This window comes from Anopheles funestus, chromosome 2RL (genome assembly GCF_943734845.2).
Source record: "Anopheles funestus chromosome 2RL, idAnoFuneDA-416_04, whole genome shotgun sequence".
Lineage (NCBI taxonomy): Eukaryota > Metazoa > Arthropoda > Insecta > Diptera > Culicidae > Anopheles > Anopheles funestus.
Genome location: NC_064598.1, coordinates 83,661,426 through 83,684,432, shown reverse-complemented (window position 1 = coordinate 83,684,432; position 23,007 = coordinate 83,661,426). Strand labels below are relative to the sequence as shown.

General features: G+C 42.5%; 1 protein-coding gene across 1 annotated transcript; it reads right to left on the bottom strand.

The window, feature by feature from the left end:
* Window positions 1–139: 139 nt before the first annotated feature.
* LOC125764522 (LIM/homeobox protein Lhx2-like) lies at window positions 140–19,826 on the bottom strand. Its single transcript, XM_049428867.1, has 6 exons — window positions 19,114–19,826; window positions 18,865–18,999; window positions 11,464–11,664; window positions 10,741–11,021; window positions 3,966–4,204; window positions 140–3,393 (listed from the first exon to the last, which is right to left on the bottom strand). Exons 1-6 carry the CDS (start codon window positions 19,188–19,190, stop codon window positions 3,160–3,162), a joined length of 1,167 nt encoding a protein of 388 aa, XP_049284824.1. The 5' UTR covers window positions 19,191–19,826; the 3' UTR covers window positions 140–3,159.
* Window positions 19,827–23,007: the final 3,181 nt, after the last annotated feature.

The following is a 23,007-nucleotide window of genomic DNA, read 5'->3' as shown; positions in this document are numbered from 1 at the left end:
TGAAGTCAGCTTCCCAGGAAGGATGGCAAAAGGGTATTCGGGGTATTCAAAATGGAGGATGGGGAAGAATTTACATGAAATTATAGGTGCTTAAATGTGTTTTTGTTGCTTCTTTGTAACAAATACCCGATGTGATGTGCAATTAACGATAATTGTCATCGTTATGGAATATGATGACATTGATTTTGCGCATAGTAATGCATCTGTTTAACATTGAATTATATCTCGAGAGTTTGTTGCATAATTTAGGAAGAAAACATGACATTAAAGATCAGTTTGTTAAGATGTAATTTTAACACTCGTAACAATGCACTCTATTGCACTTATAAATAAATCTATTGCCCTTTTAAGTGACCAGATGTGTATTAAAGCATTCCGATAAAATTAAACTGTCCGTTAATGTATCTCCATCCACACTTAGTGTCTGTCTAATCGTGTCCCCAAGACTTCTAGTACGATCATTAATCATGCCGCTGCTGCTCGTTTGTCTTTAATGCGAAAAGTAAAGGCACGAAGAAAGCGCTACTTACTTTGGCTTCGACTGCACCTGTCACGGTGCACGATAGTGTGAAGCCTTCCGTGTAGCATTCCGCACACTTACCTACGCGGTACAAACCGGGGTTACCGTCGCTGTCACCGTGATTTTGCATCTCAATCCAAACCGGGACGACATTATTCACACTTTGTTCGTTTGTCGTGTGCAATGTCTCCTTTTTCCCCTTTTTGCCGTTTGGCTTGCCGATAATTGGTCTTTAATTGGATAATAAGATTTGTATCTGGTTGCACCGCCGGGTCAGACCAAAAGGGGAAACGATCATGTTTGGGTGTTTTGTTTTGAGTCGCGACGATCAACCGGTACGCCTGGTGCTGTAATGAATATCATTAATACACTTTTCAAATCACACAGCAGAAAAAAAACCGAGAAAAGTAAAGTTCATCAGCTGTGGAAGTGCAAACCGTGTACCAGTTCATTAACGCTACACAGTGTCATTCGCGTCCCGCTGTGTTTGTGTTTGTGTGCGCGCTTGGGGACCCTTTTTTGGGGTGAAGGGTGGCATCGAAGCAAAATAATTAACCCCTCCTCCGGGATGGAGAATGCACTAAGGTTCGTACGGGCATAAGAACAGTTGCTGTTATGCTGTAGGGAACTTATTGTAATTGGTGCACCTTCTACATTTGCCGACCACCACCTTGGGGACGGCACCAAGAAACAATCGAGCTCGAAAATGAACTTACATATTGCTACACGAACTAGGGCGAATGAAGTGTGTTGTGTGTCGTTTCTTTTTTTTGCATGGCAAATTAATTTGTACCACTAATTTGTACCCGATGGGACTGCGATCGTTCACATTTGTCAACCGGTAACAAACGATCATTAAGTTTCGGTGTTACGCTCGATCGATTAAACATAAACTTCATGGCACAGCACAAAACTTGCTGAATTCAAAAAAAACCAACAACAAACGGAAACATTGGTGGGGACGAGAAAAAGCATTCACCAAGGGTTCGCAAAATTATATTCGCGTTCGTTGTTTGCGCGCGCGTAGAAGTCTTTCGTTTGATGCGACTAGACGCGCGAATGATGACAGTGTTGAACATTGCCATTAAAAGATGTACCGTTGCGAGTGTTTTCTTTTTCTTTAAAAAAAAGATCCTCCTCTTCTTGAGGTATCCAGCTTGATGATGGCCCGTTTAGTGCCGTTTTGCACCCAATTTAATTTAATCGAAAAGAATAGTGTTCTGTCGTTCGGTAGCACATTTTCCAATTAACATCTCCACCCTTCCATCGTTGCTTCCATCGTTCCCAACTCTGACCGTCATTGGGTCGGGAATGTGTACAAACAGTAATGAAACATTGTGTACACGTGTTTGTTCTACGCTTTGCCCGAAAAACCTACTATTAAATCAATTACCATTTTACATTCGCACTGGAAGGGAAGGAGCACATCCGGTGCGGTGGCCACCCACAGGGAGGCCATTTTGTTTTGCACAGTGTTGTTGTTGAGTTCGCACAATCGTTTCCCCTTTCTACCCTCAAATGACGATGCCCTTATTGCCACTACGAGCAACTTGCCTGCATATTCACACTTTCGCTCGCACTAATCGTTTGTTGGTTTATCGTATTAATTAATTACAAGCACTGACGGTACAGCGGACTATGATTATAAGGTCGGGCAAAGCAGGAGGTGCAAAGTGCAGAACATATTTAACACTTCACCATCATCCGGACCAGTTGGTTGAGTGCGGTAGCATGGAAACCGTTTAGTTCTTTAACAGCGGGAAACAAAGGGTTGGTGTGGTTGGAATGCAGAAAAGTGCAGTTTGGAAAGTTTACTTTTCATTATGAAATGGCCGGAAATTGGGTTTGGTGATGGGTGTATGGCACGCTCAAAAACACACCCATCTACCTTCAACGTTTTTGCACACACTTGTACCAAACGGTCCGATGCATCGTTTGCAATTTGAATTACACTGTTTTTCCCTACTGTCCCGCTTTGCTCGTTATCGCGCGAAAATGCATATTTTTTTCTGTTGCAACGCTGGTGTGAAACTGACGATAATAACGATGATGATGAGGACGATGAGGACGATGTGGTGAAGTAGCTCGAATGCCGGTATCGCATCCGAAGGGACCAATTAGCGAGGAAAGGTAAAAAGCAAACAGTAAACCACTTACTTGACGCATGTGGCTACAAAATTACCATTCTTCGTGACCCATTTGGTGTTGTTAACGAGGCGACAACCCAGGCCAAGGCGATGTTAAAGACGAGTGGTCGTGTATGACGTCTGGTGAGGTTTTAGAGAATTCGCTACTATCCTAACATAACACCTCTACTAATTACAATTGGCATTTGTCTTTTGCCGCTTTTATGCTTCGTCCAGCAAAGAAGTACAACTTGCGCCATCCAGACAACCCATAGGCGTCCAACCACCGTCGGAAGCGGAAGCTTCGAGCGTCATTTCATCCAGCAAGGGCCCATCGTCATCGAGCAGTCCCATACGATCTTCGCCCCGTGTGTGGTGTTCTAGTTGCGGTTGCAAGTGGACATTCTCAGCGGCATCCTCAACCACCGCATGGCTTGAGGAACCGGCGGGTGATTGATTGCGCGACAGCTTTATCACATTCGACAGGATCATGTTCTTGATCATCAGATTGTGTCAGTACAGCTCGGCGAACGTCATGTTGTGCATCTCCTCGAGGACCTGCGTCGAGGAAAGGTCGCCGATGCTGCCCGGATCGTTCGGCCCGTTCGGCCCATTGGCACTGTGGTGGTGAAGCGTGACGGCACCGATCGATGGTAGGCCGCCCAACGTTTGACCTGGATTGCCCATTCCCACATCCTGGCGCATCACGTTTCGGCGCCATTTCGCGCGTGCATTTTGAAACCAAACCTGGTTGAGAGAAATTATGTAGAAAGAGCAACAAATGAGTAAGCATGATAAAAGAATTGGGTAACAGCTATAAGTGACTAAATATAGGATACTGTCGGGATCTGATCTTAGTCTTCTCAGGGATAGCGAGGCCTTTCCTGTCAAAAGGTCTTGTCCATCATTCTCCAGGATTTTTAGGATTTTCTGTGTTCAGTGGAGTGTGTAGTGCAATATTCTATCCAAAACTTCAAACATCTAAGGATTCTCATTATGAACTCCCTAAACGGTCACGAATCGAAGTACCAAAGGATCTTCATATATTTCTATCTGTGTCACAGAAAAAGTGTCTTGCAGTCTTTTACTTCACGCAATCCCATAGAAGAAGGTTCAAATCGTGTAATTGAAGGACTTTGGAGATTAGAACGAAGTCTGGACATCATAAGAATTGTAGCACACGATCTCCAAAGGTTAAAAAAAATCAAGATTTCTTTAGTAACCTAAGGACCTCTCGTGTTGATGTCTCGATGTTGATCCGAGAGTAAATGTTAATAAAAAAAGGATTATTTCACTTAAACCTATAAAAGAGAACTCACCTGCAGCACACGCTTCGATAGGCCCGTCTTCTGCGCCAACTGCTTCAGGTCCTTCGCGTCCGGGTTCTGATTGATGGCAAAGTACGACTTCATCGTGCGCAGCTGATGATGCTTGAACGAGGTACGCATTCGCTTCGTGCGACAGTTCGGCGTTAGTGCACCGCCCGATCCGGGCGACTGGCTACCGTCGTACGTGGACAGATCCAAACTGTTCACGCTCAGCTCCTTGTGCAGCAGTTCTGTTTGTGGGAGTGGTAGAAAAGAAAACAAGTATGGTAAAAATTATGATCACCATCACGTTTACATACGATCGCTTATAAATCGGCTACCCTTTCTGTGTACGTTTTGCGGAACCCGGAACGTAAATTTTTCGCTCGTACGACTAATTTTCCAACAACTCGTACTTCGTCACCCACTACATCTTCGCTACGGTTAAAGTGAAAAGCCACACTCCACTGCTCCGTCTCCGTGTTCCGCCAACCCAACTTTTGTAATGTTCGCCCGTATGCAGTTCGGCGCGGAAATGCAAGGCGCGAGACAACAAAACGATTTATTTCCACGCTGTCACTCGTTCCCTTCACGACCGGAGCATGTGTTTAACATACTTTCCGACAACTAAACCTCAAACTGGGATGGTAATGGTGCAACGGGGGGTGGCAGCTGAACTGGCATGCTGCTAAATAATTGCTGATTTGCGCGGAAAATGCAAAAATTTACGACCGCATTGACAGACCGCACAGCGGCGGTCTGTTTTGTTTGATTGGGAGGCTTTTGCCCACTCCCGGGGGGGAGGGTGGATGTGCAAATCACCCCCTTTTATTCTCCTCTTCCCTTACGCCTTTTATAGCCCAGTGCTTTCTCTTGTGGTGGGTTTTGTTTATTTGCAAGTTTGTTTTAATTGTTGCTCGCTTTTCACCATCGGTTTGACGAGAAAAATCGGTTTCCCCCCACTAACATATCTATTGTTTCGTTCTAGAAAATGGTTCAAATTTTGATGGCGAGGAGGAAATGGGAAAAAGGGGCGGTGGAGGTATTGAAGCAAACATACTTTACATACAAATATGTTGCATTGTGCATCTTGAGTGAAGTTTAACTTGTGCACATTACGATGCATATGCAAGCAAGAAAACAGAGAGCGCAAGACGAACGATTTTCCCTTCTTTAAGGGTAGCTTTTTAAGCTCTCTCTCTTTCTCTCTTTCTTACTTACACTCTAAAAGGGTAGATAAAAAAACTATTTTTTAATTCCATTTCATTCGTTCAATATTCTCAGAAAACGGCCGGTAAACGAACAATCTCCACCATAAGAAACGAGATGCTATAACTTCAGGCCGGTTTGCAGTGCCATTATAGCACTGCAGCATGGCGTTTTACGGGGGTGGCAAAACTGCACCTCGTAGATTTGCATTGATTGGCTGCAGCGGCATGTTTTTTACGTCCACCTCTCTGGTTGTTTTGTTGTTTTGTGCTCCCCTGTGTTTGTCCGGGGTTTATGCTGGCGTGGTCATATTTATCGAAAATTAGCGTTTGTTATGCTGCACGCTGGCTCTGTTAACAGAGGAGAAAAAAATTGCTCCCCCCGCGCGCGATTGCATCTCGGCCACCGAGTTCTGGGTGCTTGTTTAGCGTACGGAATTAGAGGGTTTCTCACTATGGTGGAAGCATTCGGTACCATTCGGTGGTTCAAAAACCGTTTAGCGAAGCTCAGTATAAAGTTCTTGGAATCGGCAACGAAGATGATCATTTTTTTAAACCAATTTTTTTTTTGTTTTATACTTTTGTTCTCCCACCGTTTGTGTGGTGATTTCTCTCGGTTGGTGGTTTGCCTTTTACCTCCGTGGGGATTTTTTCTTTATCTTCCTTAAGGTTCGAAGTGATTAGGCGCTTTTCATGTAAACGTGTTTTTTTGTTTTGTTTTTGGAGCAGAATATGCACAACATGCATCAGTAGCATGCAAATGCATCATTGCAAATGGGAGGGGCACTTGGAAGTGGCTTATTACTGTACCTAGTTAAGTGCAAATGTATAGGAAGGTATGAAGGGAAAAAAAGGTCTTCTACCAGTCTGCAAAATGCAAAATAATGATGTGTGCTACCTAGTTAAATAATCTTTGCATCAAAATTCCACCCAACCGGAGTTCGTTATGACCGAAAAGGGTGTCGGTTTTATGACGGGAATAGTGTTTTTTTATTCTCCTTTCCTTTTAATGATTTGCAAGCATGCATAATTTTTCGTTTTTACTCATGGGTAAGCTGTTAAAATATGCTTATTTTTAATTTTCATTTGCAAATGTTCCATTGATGGCTTTTACTAAAAACATTTGTTTTTAAATCACTCAAAATTAAACTCATTAAACTCAAACACATTGGCCATTTTCATGCTAATATTGTGAACAATAATATTAAATTTGATATTTTCCTGAATTTTCCATACACCTAATGCATCCACAGCATAAAGGGAAAATTTAATAACACCCACACGACGTTTCCCTGGATCACGTCTTCATCCATCCACTCACAGAACGTCGTCGAGATGAGGATCGGTACGAGCTCATATTTATTTATTTCCTTTTAATGAAGTTGTACCATCGTGCTCGACCCCGGTCATAATTTTAGCACGATCTCCCCATTTACCCTGATGATGATGATTTCACGACCGACGCGAAGAGAGGATCGTGCCCAGGCCGCCCACCCGGTCGTGGGACGCCCAAAAACATCCCACCAATAAGTCTCATCAGGTCGAGGGGGGCCCCAGTGGAGATATAGGGCCTTTGCAAAACTATGCTACCCAATATTCACATTCAGCAAAACCGTTTTGCTACTTCCAGGAAAGCTTGCCCGAGGTTTCGTTCAGTTTTGCGCTACCGGTTTCTCGCTTGATTTTTTGCCATTATACCAATGCCAATATTTTCCCGCCACCAGTACACGTTCTCTTCATTCTAGTGAATGGTATTTTGATAATGTTTTGTTGTTTTGGGTTTTTTATAAATCCCGATCAACCTCTCCATTAGCATCGCAAAAAAAAGGGCGCCTGGTCGGTGATTTGATATATGTGGTGTCGAAATTGTGCATGGGTGCTTCCTCCCCGTCTATTTGAGTTCGTTTTTTGCATAACAAAAATTGCATCCCGGAGGCGCACCGAAAGCACTCCGTAGCTAATTATGACCGGAATGAATATACACGAATCATTAGCATAATAGGAAGTATGAGTGATTTATTTTAATTTAATGATGAAACCACTCCGTTGTTCCACCGCTCGGTCGGGTTCGGAGTTGTTTGCTTTCTGCAAACTCTTTCTTCTCCCACCGGAAAGTTCCGCTCGGTGTTTTTGTTTTCTTTCGCCTTTCTTTTGCAAAAAGGGCATCCTTCCCGAGCTTGTGTTGTGTTCCGTTTTCTGACATGCACTCGGATCGTGCACTGGAGCTGATGGAGCACCCTGAAAGGTGCTGGGCACGCGAACAACATCCACAGCGCTACGGCAAAAAGCTTGCGCTTGAAGCAAAATGCTAACGAACTGGCACTGGCACTAACATCCGATAGGTAGCAGAAATAATTTGGAAAGCGCAAGGAAGCGGACTCCTTCTGGGGGGCTTCGGTTCATGACCCAGAGGGTACTCATAATTGGCCATTTGCTACTGATACGAGCGTGTCGGGGCACTGGGCAGCAATCGGGTTTGGAACTCCGAAGCTGCAGCCAGCGAAACATCCGGTGATGGCGACGAGCCGATATTAAGTCAATTACTCAACACTATCGATTTTCATTCGCGCAACGAACAGTGCAAAACAAACTAATTAGTCATGTAAATCAGATGCGTTGTTTAAGGACATACAAATGGAGCTGAATTTTTATTCGTTTTAAAGTGATCATCACATTAATGCAGCGTGGGTTTAACTCGGTTGTAGTTAAATTTTATGTTTCACAATAATCAGCGTATGATTAACCAGTATTTAGTTAGGTGGAAATTATTTAATTATGTTCATATGTAAAAGATCATAATTGTTATTGTTTAAAGGCTTATTACCTAACAGATTTTTCCTCAAAAGTCATTTGAGAATGTGTTGAATAACATTGTGAAGAAAGTATATATTTTTCACCAAAAAAATCCTGTGAAAATTGATACATTAGTACAGGAGCTGATTACTCATAGAAAGTAAAAGTAAGAAATGGTTAGTAAGGAAAACCCCTTTTAAAGGAAGCTTAAAATAAATATAATTTCTTAATAAATATAGATAAAATTTGTTTACACCGTTACAATATAGAAAAAAATAATCTGAACATTTAAAGCAAAACAACATCATACATGTCCGTTACCTCTCCATAATGTGTCTGACGAGATCCAATATTAAAATGATCATTTTTGTAATAAAATGAACAAAACAAAAATCTTGTTTATTGCTAAAAAACAATGTTCATATTTTTACAATAAAATGATCAAAAAATTACATTAAAAATATGAGCTTCAATGAAACAATTATATTTTGTTCTATTTTTGATAAAATTTTCTTTTACTTTTCATAATTTTAAATTCTTAAATTCTTCCATATTTGAACCTTTGAATCTTTCATTAATTTTGTTATAGTTTGAATTTAATATCTCATTTGCTTTTAGATGAAACTGCAGTAAAATTTCATTGCATGACCTTTTTTTTGAACTTCTTTTTTTTACAACGGCCAAAGGTCCTTGTACTCAAAACCAATCGTTGCATGCCCAAGCAAGGCATCAAATAGAGAGAAACCGCACGGCGTACCATCGTGGAATCTGCTTAGCGCGTTACCTTACAACTTAACTTTCCGATCATCCCCAAAGGATCGCCAATGGTCATCCGTCCGCAAAAGGATGTGTTGCCCTGAGGGTGAACTATTCCAGCCGGACCGCGTCCCCTGATTGCCGGAAACCATCACGCCTCGGGCCGTATATTTAGCGCTTGATAATACACCGAACACGCACTCATACACACCAAAACGGTTTTCCCCGAGGGAAGATTCTGCTTTGTAGCCGAGACAACGTAAAATGTGCTTTTGTTGCTGGCGTCTTTTTGTTGTTGTAATTGCTCTACCAAATAGCCTGTAACCTGGTGCATGCAACATCCGGTAGTTTGTAGAAATCGTCTTCACCTAGACAACGCACGGACACAGTGGAGAAAAAGTGGAATCTCCTCGTAAGCCAACCAACATGTGTCCATGTTTGGCGCACAGCGATGGGCGGTTGAGCTCCGGATATGAGCTTGGGGATTGACACGTGATTGAAATGCCAAAGAAAACTGGCAACCTCGGCAAAGCCCCACTGCAATAAACCGTGCGTTGATTGCCTCCCAGGAGGATTGGCGCCACCTCGTAGATATATGACCGTACTACGCGGGTGGCTACTCCAAAGCAATTCCACCGGGACCGCTTATGGGACCGGGTGGGGTGGGTTACGATTTTTCCTGTTAAAGTGAACTCGTGGGCCACCTAGAAGCTGGCCTCGAGCAAAAAAACGGTTTGCTGTTGAGAAAAAATGGCTCCAGAGTGGCCGCAAGCCGAAGCGAAATGTGATTCATCTTCGCTGGCAGAACCAAAAATGACACGTTCTACTCGACTTTCGGGGCACGTATATGATGGTCTGGGGGGAAAGGTAGAAGAAGGAAACAATCGGAAGCTCATTGAAAAATGGACACGAACGACACGACAGTCTTGTGGAGACGAACAGATCGTCTTGTGGAAGTCCTTGGGTGCAGGTGTGTCAAACTATTTTTTAAACGTTGAAGCCATTACTGGATTCTGTTCAAGTTAAACTAGAATCCTTTTAACTTTTTGCGTCTCTTGGTAAAAGTCTTACTATTTAACATATTTTTTACAAATTTTGCAGTACATCATTTGGAAAAGCTTGGAACATAAATCGGTTTAAACTTGCAGAAGTGGAAGGCATTCTATAGCTTTCCTCGCTATATTCCAGTTCAACTTGAACAGAATCCAGAAAGGGCAGCAACTTTGCCATTTAAGCTAAAAACTATCTCTCTCTTTCTCTCTCTCTCTCTCTCTCTCTCTTTCTCTAAACCTTTTTTCCTAAATACATAGTCTTACATTATTGGACAATGCAGTTTCCAAGGATATCCCTAGAATTTCACCTGCATGAATGACGCTCCACGGATTGATTGGAGTACACAAACAGCGGGCAATTTGTATAAAAATTAAAACAGATAAAATTTAAAATTGTTTGACACACAACATGTTTGACTCTCATGCAGGCATCCCAAGTCCCATGCAGACATTCTCCCATACATTCGAGGTACTGTTGAGCCTCAACCCCAAAAACCGCAATGAATCGCATAAAATCTCGTTCAGTTCCACTTTATCGCGCGCAACTTATCTGCCAAAAAGTCACGTAAGTGTTGTGGCACTCTTGTACACAGGCACTCTTCAAGATGGTGCGCAATCATGCTGCCCGTATTTTAGCAACATATAAACATGCATGAAAGGAATAAAGAAAAACATCCTTTTATTAAAACAGAGCCACTTGAGCGTGACAGCAACAACGGCACTCGCTTGCTCACGCACAGCAAAGGGTAAACAATGTTCGTCCCGATGGTGACGAAATCTGACCCCCGTGGGATGTGGTACGAATCTGTACGAAAGCACGGACCACAACGGCTGAAGGTTACGTTTGATAAGAGTAAGCGAATCGAGTGCGGCAACCGGTGAGGTGGGCGAAAAACGTGAGCATACGCGTACACGTCGTGGAACTTAGGTACATTGGGGGTTGGCACCGGGTTTTTTGGGGTGAGGGGATTGACTTACCTAAACGTAGAGGCGTACCAGCATCGAGTGCCTCGAGCGGCTGTGGTGGTGTCGTTTGTTGTGTCTGCAGTTGAGGTGCTTGCGGTTGCGTTGGCGTCGACTGGAGCGACGGGCAGTTGGTGGTGGGATGCTGCGCCGTACCACCGATAGGGTCTAGCAGTCCCGGTGGTTGCGGGGTGGCGAGTTTTCGCTTCCTGGGTCGTCCTTTCTGTGACGACTGTACCACCATACCGCCGGCCGTCGTTACGGGGAAAAACTGCGGTGAAATGGTTTCGGGTTCACTGGTTGGTGTTCGTGTTGGTTGCAGTGGCAATGTGTGAAGCAAGGTACATTACATTAGCGTTTCGGGAGGCCGCCATTTGTCCATTGTTTTCGTGTACATAGTTTGGACGACACGCGTGTTGGGAGTTGAGGGTTGTATTTTGCGAGTCGATCGATCATATTTTTTATTGTGGTTTTTTTAAATTTTTGTTGCGAGTTTTATGTGGTGATTGGGGTTAAATTGAATAGGGAAATTAAAGAAAAAGTTTCAGAAAAGTTTAAGCGCAACAGTTGAGATTAGAGAGCATGGGGGAGATAAAGAAATGAGACACAAAAAAATCAGAAATAGATAGAAAAGAAAGTGAGATTGAAAGGGTTTCGATTAACTCTACAGCAAGATCATCATTTTTCTTAACTAGCACATGCACCAAACACGATCGTACAATTTCCGTCCATACTCACCTTAACACTTCGGACTCGTAATGATCGCCGCAAAATACACGACCGTCGCGAATCCCAGCGGTATCACCGCCGCGCAGCAATTGTCCACAAACGAGACAGGAGAAGCAATTGACGTGAAAGATGAGATCCTTTGCCCGCATTACTAGATCCGAGGCGCTGATCCCGTTGCCACACCGAGCACATCTTCGGACTGAGAAATGCCTACAATGAGGGGAAATTGAAGATGGATAATGGTTGGTTAGAATTGCTATTACTGTAACAGGTCACATAGTATGTTTTTAGTAAGCAAGCGTTTATCCTGGTGCTTGTTTCGAGTCTTTTGAATAAATAATAAATTTATTTAATCAGTGAAGAAGTTGCGACGTCCCAATATTCAAAGTTCCAGTACTTCCATGAGTATCTTAGATAATTGACGAAATTGTATCTGTAGTTCAACGATTGTTTCGTGTCTTTGGAACACATATTCAAAGTTCCAGTACCTGTATTAATATCTGCCATAATCGACGAAATTATCGACGAAGTTCTGGTGTACTGATGAATGTTATAATATTTGAACCGGACAATCCAGTTCGTCGATTCTTTTGGTCTAATCCCTTGATCAGATAGATTGCTTGTTTCTAGCTGATTTACCACCATTTTCGATACATCCTGAGGATATCAATATCGTCTAGGATTTGTATTAGAATTCTGAATGTTTTAGCTTGAGGACGATGCCGATTTTATCAGTTCTTCTTAAAAGATTTTTGAAGAAGATTCTTATCTAGATGGATATGTAGATAGTAAGTCCCTGTATAAGAATTGCTGTATCGACAATTCTTAAAAGTTTAATCCGGAACATTTTGCACACATCATGAATTCCATAAGTTTTGGGTCACAGTTTATCATGGACTTTCCCGGATGAGCAACAGAAGCGCGATTTCTTCTGTAAGATATAAGCGTTACTGTACACATTTCCCTAAATGGAATCGAACCGGTTGAAAGTGTTGAAACATTTATGACCACGACCACCGACAAACTCACCGCTAGTGCTCTGTACAGTCATCTAGAGGCTACTGGTCACTGGCCACTTCCGGAAGCCAAAAAGCCCAACATTCCAGTCAACGTTCTCTATCCGACCAAAAAAGGGAACGAGTGAAGGAAATGGTGGTTCGAATCGAATGATTCATGTATCCCTGAGGAAATCGACTCCCAACCAAAAACGAAACTCGATCGATCGAATTCAATAAGGGAAGTAGCAAAAAATCAAACGACACACAGACACACTCAAGATGTCTTTTGCTTGAAAACATGAACGTGACCTCCGCCATGTTGAATCGAAAAGGCTTTTTCGTTGAATGTTTTTATTTCCCTTGTTTTGGAAGGCAAAAAAACCAACCAAACGTACACTAATATGAAAAAAGCACCAAACCATTTATCCCGTTTCCAACTTGCTACAAAATTCCCGATAAATCATGCATGTCCATTCAATCGATTCCAAGGTAAAACGTCAAACGGGAGAAACAAAACCAATGAACAAAAAAAAACGAGCTCCGATGCCTGTCGCGTTGTCGAATATCTCTGTTGGTTGGACCCGGTTTTCCAGCTGATATGCTTTTGGGGTGCGGCCGGTAAAAGGGGGGAGGGTCCATCCCAAAGAGGGAAGGACAATTCAGATTTCCGCGAAATTTTCGCCATTGTATTCGTAACACGCTGGTGCAGCTTCCTTTTCCTCACATTCTCGCTACCCCCGACACTGTGTCGGTTGTCGTGCCACCGTGTGTTTTACGTGCATGTCGATGCCGCAATCGACATTCTTGGTCGTTCCTTGAGCCCCGTTTCGGGAACGACTTGTTTTGCAAACAATGGGTACGATCGGACCGGTGCAAATGGCTTCGCACGGGTGCGACTGCACGATCAGGAGAGTTTTCCTTTTTTGGACACAAACGATCGTTTCGCGAACCACCGCACAGACACACACCAACCGCGCACATGATCTACATGGTTGCGAAGATGTCACCTTAGCCATGTGGACACTGTGGCAGGCCATGCTTCTGTCTCAGCTAACCGAGCGAAACGGTATCCGAATGCGTTCGGATGCAACCCGAATGGTTGGTCTTTCTTCCTTCTTGATGAAGACTAAAGTATTCTCCGCCGGGCGGAAAAAGCACGGAGCCCGTAGTATTCATGTTGTTTCTTCCAACAATCACTTCCGATCCGAACCGACGGGGTTGAGCCTACAAGTGCGGGCACAAACGGTGCCAACTCGGGTCAAACCGTATCAGAAGACAGACAGAGGAAAGGATGACTGCTGGCTGCTATTCATGCTTACGGAAGGCAGCTTTGGAGGAAGCGAACGAGCAACGGCAATGAAAAACGTTTTGTCGCGATTGCAATCCGGATCCGAGGCAAAGGACGATTTTTTGTTGTTGTTCGTCTGCTAACTTTTCCTCCTCTACTGCAACTCCAGTAAAACATTGAAACTCATTCAAAAAACACACACACAGAGGGAGAACAAAAAACAGAAATCCAAAAATGTCATGCCAACGAATAAAGTGGCATCTTCTTTTTCCTTTCCCCAGGTTGTATCCTTTCGCGGATACCTTCAAACCACCGCGAGCGAAGTAACATTTTACCGGTATCGGATTGAATGGAATTGTGCTGCCTCGCTGTAACATCCCGTTGGGAGTCCCTTTTCGTTGCCCGAACGCTGTCGTCGTTCCACGCCAAACTCCATCTGTTTCTTCAGCGCCCCAAATCGTACGGTGGGGTGGTTTTGTGATGCGAAAGGTTTGACATCCTTGGCCTGAGTTTCCAGTGTGCGAACAGAGCCGCACGGTGGCTGGTATGAATTTTTTAACAATTTTATTTTATTGTTTTCCAAATTTATACGGTTACGAGAATCAGTTTTTGTCGATCGATGTACCGTGTGCAAAAACCGGTTGGCGGTAGTTGGTGATGATGGCACGTTGGTGGCGTAAAATCGATCGTGAAACATGACTGTCGTTCGTCGTCGTCCCGCGATGGTCACCGAATAGTTGATGCTGGTGGAGGATAAAAATAAGAGGAGGCAACAAAATGCGAAAAAGCATGTGTAAACGTATTCGAATGTTTTACAAAACTTTATTTCGTGAGGTTTTGGTGGAAAGTTAAAGATTTTTTTAAATTTTAAAATATTTGTATTTCTTGAACATTTTTATATTTTTATTATTTTAACAGGGTTTGTATTTTGTATTGACCATACATTGGAATCATTTTTAATGATTTCCATTATAAATTTAAAGTTTTTCAATTGCCTTGTAGTCTTGCAATGTACTTCTTACTTTGAACTTGAAATATGAATTTGAAAACACCTTAACTTACGTAAATAAAGAAAATTCATTTAAAAAGGTACTCTTATAGATACTTTATTATAATTACATTAAACATCTTAAAATAACTGTAAATCAGTATATCAACAATACATTAAATTACAAAAACAAAAAATAAACTTAAAAACCAATTGATTTATTAAACAAGTGGATATAGTCAATAGCGCAAAGTACAACTCCTCGAACCTTCAATTAAAGGCGAATAAAATGAAACAAATTTGAGTTTTTCCAACAACACACATTAAAGTGTATTTCCTCGTGATTTTCTCGCGAAAATATTTCATATCCAATATGCAGCCTTTTTTGGCTTATAAAGGTAAATATTAAATCACTCGTATATTAATCAGGAAGGGATTAATCAGGGAGGATTTATAAAAATATTATTTGAAATATTTATTTCTTGTCTCTTTTACAATGTTTTTTTTTTTAATTTTTTCCTCATTGGTGTATAGATATGACTATTCAACTAAACAATTACATATTTTTTTATGTAAAGGTTTTTCTTTTCAATCTTTTTTTAATTGAAATCAATTTTTTAACACACTTAATATATATTTTCTTTCAATAATTTTAGTTGCTTGCTACAACAAGGTACGAACGAAATAAAATAATCAGAAAAATTAACTTAAAATATTGTAACTCGTTGCAGCAAAAGTATTCCAAATGGATCAAGTGTATCGTTCTTAGTAGCTTTACCTCAGCCCCACTAAGCACTCGATCTCCCTTTCCCATGTGATCACATGCGATCACTGCTCGAATTTCTTACGCTCGCACATTGCGTGAGTAACGGCAACTATTCCACGAATGATTTAAATGGCCATGGTGCGCACGCAGCCACGCATCCGATTGCGCGTTCCGACGATCCGCGTACGCGTACGTGGTTCGCACTACGGCACCGTCCTGGAATCCCGCCATACCGCTTTTGCTGGCAAATCGTCACCGACCGAGTATCGTCACCGACACAAAAGAACCTTTCGAGTGCAATTTTATGGTAATCCCGACGCTTCCGCGAACGCGACGGCACGGTAACAACCGGCAGAGCACGTGCAACCACCCGGTTTTTTTGGACCCGTGGGGCTGGGGGGTTTTAAGAGCATGGTGGCCATCCGTCTGTATGGGTGGCTTAAGCCACTCGGCCTTAACCAGTTCAGCCAGCAACTGTCGTGGTGGTTTTGTGCGATAATCATAGGCTGGTTTCGCAAACGGAAACAATTGCCTACCGTGTTTTGCGAACAGAACCACCGGATTAATATTCAGTCATGCATTCGCCTTCTGTTCGTGGATATCATTCGTGGCTCATCTCTGCCCGTAGACCTCCGGAGTGTGAATGCCGGGTAACTTCAACTGCAAAACTATCAACCGTTTGCATGCAATGGGATGTGAAGCATGGGATGACCACCAGGCCACCATGCTTTTCCCGGCCCGTGTTAGCATTCAACCAAAGTCCGCAATCGCTGTTTGCGTTTTTCTCTCATTTGTCACGTACCACCCTTGTATCTGGGTCACACATCTTGCGCTGTCGTCCTGGCAGCCGTTGGTTTGCGTTCGTGTAGCCCCCGACCGGATGCTAGTGGCCGTCGCCTTGTGGCTGTTTCGGTGGATGATGATGTACTTTGCCCGATGCAGCACGGAATCGGGCTAGCTTTGGTTAGTCGTACAGTTTGAAGGACTGATGAAAGATTGCGATGATGGTTCAGCCCCAACCTTCCCACCACGGGAGGTGCTGTAATGGTTGGGCATGAATCAACCGCCCACCGGAAAAATGGATGGCGTATCGTATCGTTGCGAAGGTGCAAATCGTTACCAGAAAACCCGCCTACGATATCCTCACGCGATGCTGATGCCGAAGGAACTCATGCATGCAAATTGACGCCAAAGACACCCGGGAGCAGAGAGTGTGTGAGAGAGAGTCTTCCTGTGTGGTATGTGGTTGGACCACCAGGCGTCTCCATGCTGTTGTTGAGCACACTTTTACAGATTGGTTATTTGAATACGGTTGTTCGTGTGAAGATATAAATTTGAAGTATGCAAAAAAATGCTACATTTATATTATATTTTTATATTAAAATATGTAATAGAAAGTATCTGAATGCATTACTTATTTTTTTTTTGAAGAAATCCAAATAAACGTTTGATTGTGTTTTACGGAGTGGAAAACGAGTTCATCAAATAAAGGTGTTTTTTTTGTATGTGACCTATTACCTAATGGAAGGATTTTATTGCTCACACCAAAAGATATCTTTAGACGCAACAGCACAAACAAAAACGCGGTTCAACAAACCAAGACACACGTTGTCAAGTGTGATGGACGGCAAAAGAGAGGAAAACAACTAAGAAAATGCGAAGTAAATTGTTTGCCTGGTGAACTTTTCTTTTTTGCATACTCTTTACTTCCTTTTTTCCCTTGTTTAATACACTCAAAACTTGAAGAATCTTTCACATCCTTGGTTGTTCGGGACCGGGCTCGGATGCGATGTAAGATCCGGTAAGAGGCAGTGAGTATTACTGTACGGTGGCTGTCGCGACAAGCCAAACAACAAATAAGATATGCACATAATATATTTCCCATCGCCGTCCTCTGTCCACTTCACCAGCCTTCGGGTTTTGGGTGCGTTTATGTAGCTCCGGGAAAGAATGAAACGCAAACGAACGAACGATGAAGCCACGGTATTCCATTTTCTTTTCGGATTTATTTGTACTCCGAAGTATTCACCACTTCCACCATTATCCCTGCCGCATTACGCAAACAGCTATTTGCATTCTATGGATTCAGCCTGGGACGCTTCCCTTTTTTTTGGGGGGGGTGGAGGGAACTCTGTCTGCAGTTGGGTGAATCGTTTGCCAACAAGAGTTGGTTTGGCGTTTCGGTTGGGTAAAGAAAACTGATTGAATTGAGCTTGATGATGGACAAAAGGAGCACACACACAAAAAAACAGCAAAAACGAGATGTAAAAAAGAAGGGGAAAGCAAAACAGGACGACAGGTAAAAGCATATTTTACTTTCATTATTGTAACGGTTTCATTTCTTTGCTACTCTTGAATCTTCTCATTAGTTTTTTTTCTTATTTCATCCAAACAACATCTTCATTCCACTGACACAAGCAACGGCAAAGGATTTCTTTTCAAAGCGAACAACAAGAAAAAGTTACGATAAGTTTGGTTTACGATAGCAACAAATGTTGTGATTGAATGGAGGTGGCCCCGGCGGGCATGAATATAGGCATAGTTAATTGAACTTTATGATGGATGTGTGCGGAACTCGAAACTGAAAAAAAGGATGTCTTCGTCCAGAAATACGAAGTAATTGTTTGATCTTTATACAGAAATTATTCTCCCCTATTGTACAGTTGAATTTCACATTAACAATGTCTTATATTCTGTGAATTCATGTTTCATTCAAAGCAAATAAATTATGATCTTATTTTGAAGCTTCATAAGAAGTAAGATTTAATAAATAAGTAATAGAATATAAAATAAAATTAAAAACTTATGGAATTTTAGCAAAACAAAACAAGAATAGCTTAAATTCTCCAACCTTTCCATTAGGCACGAGTGGAACAGCTCTTTAAGGGCAAAATTTGGGAACACTTTTTTCCTTCGACCGTTACTCCCCGTGGTCTTAAAGAACAAAATGTACCATTTTGTCCTAATTACTGTTTCAAATTAAGTTCAACTCCACTTGCTGTGTGTCGTAAAACTGTTTCTCCCCTTTTTTTTGTTTAATACGTTTTTGTTTCCACCGAAAAGCAGCAAACAATCCCATTACTTTAAACTGTTTGATAAAAATTCGCCTGCATCGCTGACCAACCGCGGACCGCGCGATGTGGTAATTACCGTTAATTGCAAGGCGCGTGCAAATGGTGCATGAAAATGCGTCCGTTAAGTTAAGAAGTGGTTCGCGGCAAAGAAAGAACAAAAAAAAAACGGAACCACTGTCACAAACTGTGTTCGTTTGCTTTCCTTATTCCTGCTGGTGGTTAAAATATTTCGCCACATAATGAGCATCTTTTGCGCGGTGCATCTTCAATTGCAAATAAAAATGGCCCCATCGTACCTATAGTAATCGTCCTTGCAGTAAATGTTTCCTTCACGTGAGTAGCAGCTCAGTTCCGCTTCGAGGTTGTGTAGACATTTGCAGCACCGTAAACATTGGTTGTGCCAGGCACGGTCCGCCACTAGGAGGTAGTATCTGGAATTTTTGAAATTTTATTTCGAAAAAGAATTTCCAGTCAATAGGTTGAAGGTAAAGCGAGAGAGAGAGAGAGCAAAAACAAAACAAAAATTCAGTTTACTTGCTGCTTACCGGTCACGAATGGAAATGCCACATCCGGCACATTTTTCAGGCGCCACCGTTTCGGCGGCGATGAGGTCCTTCAGCATGATTCGATCACGTTAAACAGGGTGTTTGCACTTCCGCTTTGGTTTTGTCACTTTCTTTGCCGCTGCGCGGTTACACGTGCGGTCACACACTTTGTTGGAGGTTTTTTTTAATTATCACACAAACACACGCACAGACACCGACACCGTCAGGATCGGTTAATTAATTACCGCATGTAGGCGCAAGCACACGTAATATAGGTCATTTGGTTTCCGTTGCAAAACACAGCTGCTGTTGAAGTGTTTGGGAATAAATTTGGTGTAATTAGAAACGGTTTTTTGGGTGTACTGAAGAGTCGTCAAAAGAAGTGTTCTTTATTGCCCGAAATCAGGAAGTTTAGATATTAGAATGACACCAGACAATCAATCGCGTGAAGTCTTTTTGATCTATGTTAACATGGTCATAAAAGGGTAACTAGAGGAGTTTTGGGATAACTGATTAATAAATTGGTAAAGTTACGGCGGTCTGTTATAGTAAATTAACGTGTTGTAACAGCTTGATTCGTTTTCTTCTACCGTCAGTCCAAGTATCGCCAACGATTGACTCCAATAACAATATCAGATATACATTAAGTCCAGAAAGTATCAGAAATTGTTCATTTTGAAAAGGGAAATATTTTTTCTGTATGGACTCTGTCCAACACCAACGTACATCATCTGACATTCAATAATATTGATAAGTCAAGAAGTCTTTGGCGATTCACGATAGGAATTATTAGGAATTTTTATTTAGAAATGTTAAACTATGATATACAGCGCCGGTTCTACACGACAGAAGGACTGTCCGACTGGACCGACTAACTGATTACTAAGTATCCCAGAAATAGCCGGCATGATCTTAGATGCTGTCAAGCCATGAAGAAGAAGAAGAATATGTTTTCAACGGATATGGAAATATGGAAAGTTTACAAAAGCTCAAGAAATCTTTATGGATTTGCATTAATTTGTTGCTCAAGGAGTTTGTATACCGTCACTGGAGTTTAAAGGAAATGTCACAAGACTTCAGAGTATCTCACGAAACGCTTCGTAATGTTTTACATACTAAATTTATCATGAAAAGAGCGTATGCTCGACTCATTCCAATAGAATTGAATATCCTTCCCAAATTGTCGGCGCTTTTTGCCAAAAACTCAATAAATTTCACCGATTATATTCAACTTTGACTTCCTTCTCGTCTCTAAACTGAACTAGTAAATTCTTGGATTAGGTTTAGAGTCCGTACAATGTTTTGTCAAATTGAACATTTAGTCGACGGTTTATTTAACTATTCCCGGTATTTGATAGACAGAATGAAATTCTATCCTGATGTCAAACAATCCTTAATTTTTTTATTGAACTGTTGTTTATTGAACTATTCCTGGTATTTGACAGACAGACGGAAATTGTATCCTGATGTCTAACAATCCTTTGTTAAATTCGATCGGAGTGCTTGAAATTGGTGTGAAATTCGCGAGTGCACAACAATTTCTATGATCAATATTCAATAATAAATAAGTAGGTACTGAAAATTATTCAACTTAAAGTGATCTTCGATTTCTAACGAACTTCTCCACAACATTATGCACATTTATCACTCTGTACGGACTCAGTCCAGAGTTCAGTAAATCGTACACTCTCTTGTGGATGTTCATTGTGCATCAAAATCGATAATCGAAAGCACTCGAGACGCACCTTCCCTAACGACACCCAGGTGTCCCTACCCTCCTCCAAGTGGGGCGAATGTTTTATTCAAACGTCACTTCAGCTTGCAACATAAAATGCGTACGTTGACAATCATCGGCAGTGATTTGGCTAGGGTGGTGAAAATATGTCCCCGATTCCCTCCCCCTCCCCCCTCCCTCTCTCAGGAATGCTTGGTAAAATGGTTTCGGAACGACGAAAACGGAAAATAGATAAATCATTCACTAACTGTCACTAGTGTAGCCAAGGTGGAGTACAAGTCGGAGGCACTCTTTGGGGGCCATTTGGGATGGGGACCCATCAGCATTGATGGCGGCATCGGAAAAGCATTCACCGCACAGAAACCCCTATTCACGATCCATCCATCCGGTTGACGTGCCGAACAGAGTGGTACGGCAGGCTCGATTGATCGATCGCACAATTCGATCCGTCAATTGCGAGCGGCATATATGTAGGAAAACGATGCATCCGACAAAGCAGATCTTAAGGCGCACCTTTGGTCCGCACCAACCATCCGAAGTGGTTTGACATCGATTGAGATAATAATTGGCATTGGACGGGGTTTTCGGTATGCCAAATCGATACAAACCGATCATGGTTGAAAGGCTTATTCTTCCCCAGGGTCATACATATGATAAGATACATTCACGATGCAACGAAACAGTGCTAGTTTGCAAAAGAAAACACCGAAAGGAAGAAAAAATCCCTCAAAACCTATCAAACCCATACGATCAGTGTCGCGTTTAAATGGTTTGCACATCGATTTGCGTGCCGGTGGAAGGTTAGTACGAGTGCATGTTCTCGTGCAAAGTGGCCTGCCTGCAAGCGCTTTATCAACCGACACTTCCACCAAAAACCCAACCCCCAACACGTACACGGCGTTTAATCTAAACGCACCCGAACCACCCTCGATGGAGCTCGTTTGTCACGCTGCAGTATGGAGTGGGAGCTTTTATTAAATTATAACGTTTAACAACACTCGGTTGGCGTTTCTGTTACCCCTGGCCAAGCTTCAAACAGCAGCCCGAGCAGCCCAAGGGTGAGTAGAGTAATTGAATTATCTTTTCCCACCTTTGCAGAAATCCCACCACCACGGCGCGATGCAGCAGCATCCTTTCCTTCCTCGAAGACGCAACGAGTGGCAAGCCGTTTATGCTAATTTAATGCAAATTTCCCACACCCCTTGAGCGCGGCTGGCAGTAGTTGATCGTGGCCGGGCATTAATGAATGAAACCACAGTGTCGACGACAGTCCGGAACGGTAAAATGTGCGCAGAGTGTTTATAAACACCAACACTTACCCAACAAACCCTCCCATGGGGAGGGAGAGGAAAAACCGGACCCGGGGCGCCATCGATCGCAAAACGGCATCGTATGGCGCCAGCGTGGAAACTGTGAAACGGAATGAACTGCACGAGACTGTATCTGCACCGTTAAGATTAAATCAATTAAGATTGTGCAGTATCGGGAAAAGAGCAACACTGCCAGCGCGTTTTAGTATGGCACGCTGCGTTCCCATCGAGTTTCCACGCCATGATGCCAGGTGGCGCCTAGGAAGCTGCCATCTTTCGAACCTACGGGGTTTGACACTTGTAAATCGACGACGACTGTTCTGTTACATGGAACAAGCAGAGCAAAAGAACATTTTTTTATATATGTGTTTGCTTTCCGGCTTTACCACAAAGGTGCCCTTATTGCTATGGGAAGTCGCAAAACCGAAGAAAAACAAACCGCCGAAACCCGTTTTTCGGGGTGATATGTTTGTGGCCAATTAAGCAAACAAAAAACCTCTTCCTCTGCCACTGCGAAGGAGAAGGATCGGTAGATCGTTCGGTGTTATGCATCGTACGGTAGTGTACGTCGTTCAATTAAAAATCATAAATTATTTCTTCTTCGTATATTTGCTGTTCTTGAACGCTCGATCTGGGGTGTCCAGATGATAACCACTGATTGCGGTTTTTTTTTGCCAGAAGGTTTTTTCCCCCTGCAAACATTCAAGAAGTGCTTTTGCAGTATGCAATGATCGATAGGGGTAAGAATTCGATACACAAATGACACAGCTTGAACACTCTGGTCAGAAATGCATCCTTTTTTGTTTAATAAATTATGATTCATTATATTAGCATGACATGTAAATCATA